The sequence below is a fragment of the Aegilops tauschii genome, chromosome 5 (assembly GCF_002575655.3).
Source record: "Aegilops tauschii subsp. strangulata cultivar AL8/78 chromosome 5, Aet v6.0, whole genome shotgun sequence".
In the NCBI taxonomy this organism is placed as follows: Eukaryota; Viridiplantae; Streptophyta; class Magnoliopsida; order Poales; family Poaceae; genus Aegilops; species Aegilops tauschii.
In genome coordinates, this window is record NC_053039.3 from 573,237,388 (window position 1) to 573,240,759 (window position 3,372).

The 3,372-nt window shown below is 49.1% G+C and overlaps 1 protein-coding gene across 1 annotated transcript; it reads left to right on the plus strand.

Annotated features, from left to right (window-relative positions):
• Positions 1 to 2,196: 2,196 nt before the first annotated feature.
• LOC141023210 (L10-interacting MYB domain-containing protein-like) lies at positions 2,197 to 2,927 on the plus strand. The gene is made up of 3 exons (XM_073499555.1): positions 2,197 to 2,307; positions 2,472 to 2,777; positions 2,859 to 2,927. Exons 1-3 carry the CDS (start codon positions 2,197 to 2,199, stop codon positions 2,925 to 2,927), a joined length of 486 nt encoding a protein of 161 aa, XP_073355656.1.
• Positions 2,928 to 3,372: the final 445 nt, after the last annotated feature.

Below are 3,372 nucleotides of genomic sequence, written 5' to 3' on the forward strand. Positions count from 1 at the left end.
GGAAGGAGTGCATCTACATACCCTTGTAGATCGCGAGCGGAAGCGTTCAAGAGAACGGGGTTGATGGAGTCGTACTCGTCGTGATCCAAATCACCGATGATCCTAGCGCCGAACGGACGGCACCTCCGCGTTCAACACACGTACGGAGCAGCTACATCTCCTCCTTCTTGATCCAGCAAGGGGGGAGGAGAGGTTGATGGAGATCCAGCAGCACGACGGCGTGGTGGTGGAAGTAGCGGGATTCCAACAGGGCTTCGCCAAGCGCTGCGGGAGGAGGGAGGTGTGTCACGGGAGGGAGAGGGAGGCGCCAGGGCTTAGGTGTTGCTGCCCTCCCTCCCCCCCACTATATATAGGGCCAAGGGAGAGGGGGGGGGGGGCGCAGCCTTGGCCCTTCCTCCAAGGAAGGGTGCGGCCAGGGAGGAGTCCTTCCCCCCAAGGCACCTCGGAGGTGCCTTCCCCCTTTAGGACTCTCCGTTTATCTTATCTCTTGGCGCATGGGCCTCTTGGGGCTGATTCCCTTGGCCCATATAGGCCAAGGCGCACCCCCCACAGCCCATGTGGCCCCCCCGGGGCTGGTGGACCCCTTGGTGGACCCCCGGACCCCTTTCGGCACTCCCGGTACAATACCGATAAAGTGCGAAACTTTTCCGGCGACCAAAATAAGACTTCCCATATATAAATCTTTACCTCCGGACCATTCCGGAACTCCTCGTGACGTCCGGGATCTCATCCGGGACTCTGAACAACTTTTGGGTTACCGCATACTAATATCTCTATAACCCTAGCGTCACCGAACCTTAAGTGTGTAGACCCTACGGGTTCGGGAGACAGGCAGACATGACCGAGACGACTCTCCGGTCAATAACCAACAGCGGGATCTGGATACCCATGTTGGCTCCCACATGCTCCTCGATGATCTCATCGGATGAACCACGATGTCGAGGATTCAATCAATCCCGTATACAATTCCCTTTGTCTATCGATATGTTACTTGCCCGAGATTCGATCGTCGGTATCCCGATACCTTGTTCAATCTCGTTACCAGTAAGTCTCTTTACTCGTTCCGTAACACATCATCCCGTGATCAACTCCTTGGTCACATTGTGCACATTATGATGATGTCCTACCGAGTGGGCCCAGAGATACCTCTCCGTTTACACGGAGTGACAAATCCCAGTCTCGATTCGTGCCAACCCAACAGACACTTTCGGAGATACCTGTAGTGCACCTTTATAGCCACCCAGTTACGTTGTGACGTTTGGTACACCCAAAGTATTCCTACGGTATCCGGGAGTTGCACAATCTCATGGTCTAAGGAAATGATACTTGACATTAGAAAAGCTCTGAACAAACGAACTACACGATCTTGTGCTAGGCTTAGGATTGGGTCTTGTCCATCACATCATTCTCCTAATGATGTGATCCCGTTATCAGCGACATCCAATGTCCATGGTCAGGAAACCGTAACCATCTATTGATCAACGAGCTAGTCAACTAGAGGCTTACTAGGGACATGGTGTTGTCTATGTATCCACACATGTATCTGAGTTTCCTATCAATACAATTCTAGCATGGATAATAAACGATTATCGTGAACAAGGAAATATAATAATAACCAATTTATTATTGCCTCTAGGGCACATTTCCAACAAAAACTCGAATCTGGGAGTCAGCTTCGCACTTTCTGGGGAGCTACTCGAGGGGTACTCCAAAAATTCGAGTTTCGAAAGTACTCGTGGAGTTGGTGGGTAATTACCCACCACTGCCACCCATAAGTCATACCCCTTCGTTTTTTTTCAACTCTTTTGTTTTTTTATAGCCATCACGAACGAGAGATCTCAACAGCTTATCCTTTCGCTTTCAGGAGGCATGGACAAGAGACCTACCGCCGCCGCCTCCGCCACCTGCATCGGCCGGCCGGAGCACGACGCCGGCGAGGAGACCACCAGAATGGGTCGATCCGGTGGTCCTCCTCCTCCTCCCTCCAATTTCTCTGCCCATCTCCACCATCCAAATCCCGTACCTTCGAGGACGGCCATGGCCCCGGTGATGAGGGTCGGCCTTTCCCGTCCCGACCAGTCCTCGACGGCAGCAGCCCCGTCCGTTGTGGCATCCGCCTCTTCTAGGCCAACACCAGCAAGCCATGGGGGGACCCCTACAGCACCCTTTCCTGCGAACCAGGAGTCAGCGTCCACCATGGACGCTGAAGCTTCGGTCGGGCACACCACCGGCATGAGCGGCAATGTCGGCCAGACCGGCGCCCCGACCAAGAGACGTGCATCACGCTCAGCCACTAAGGAAGAGCAGGTATACCATTTTTTCCACTTGTGTTCTATTGAAGATGATTTGTTTCCACAATACACGACCATGGTCTTGAATTTGGACAAATAATTAGATACAGTATGTAGATTGAAGTAGTATGTCTGTAGCAACGATTTGTTGAGAAATATATACTGAACTATCATGGTCAGGGTGATTCAATGGAGTGGACCGATGAGTACGTCCAAATTGTTTGTTCCTTGATGGCTGAACAAGTGGGACAGGGGAATCGTCCCAACACTCATTTGAACCCTTTAGGCTATAACACTGTGTCAGAAAGGTTCTACCAGATGACCGGAATTAGTTTATCAAAGACACAGCTGAAGAACAAGTGGGATAAGTTAAAGGGCGACTTGTCTTGTTGGAATAAATTAATGAGGAAGCAAACTGGGACAGGTTGGGACAGTTCGAAGGGAGTTATTGTCATGGACAATGAGTGGTGGAAGAAGGCGAGAAAGGTTAGTGTTGTCATATATTACATTATAATGGTAATTGTAATTCATAAACATGTTATGTTGATGATTTTTTCTTTTCTTTAGGACATCCTGGATGTGGCAAGTTTAGAAAAAAGGCTCTTCAAAATCGCATCTTTCCAAAATGTTTGGTGATATTTTGAATGATGAACAAGATCATTGGAATCCCATGAGTGACAACCCCATCATACCCCCAAGTCAAGAGAATTTTGTTGATGCTGATAATGTTGTTGGAATTGGAGAGGAAGAGATTCATGACATCCCTGATGATATTGGTAATGTGGTTGGAGGTGAGGAGGATGAGGTTCATGAGGTTTCACCTTGCATTGCTAATGCAAAGAAAAAACCTCGTGTTCTTTTTGAAAAAAATAAGAAGCCAAAGTCAAGCACAACACTTGTTATCCAAGATAAAATCACAAAGATAGCTGAATCCGCCGCTTCTTTTACTTCAATGAAGCAAGGAGAGGTGACAATCAAGGAAGTCATGGATATGGTCTTGGAATGTGGGGCCGTACATGGTTCTGATGAGCAAGATATTGCCACACAGTTATTTGTGAAGAAGGACCAACGGGAAATGTTC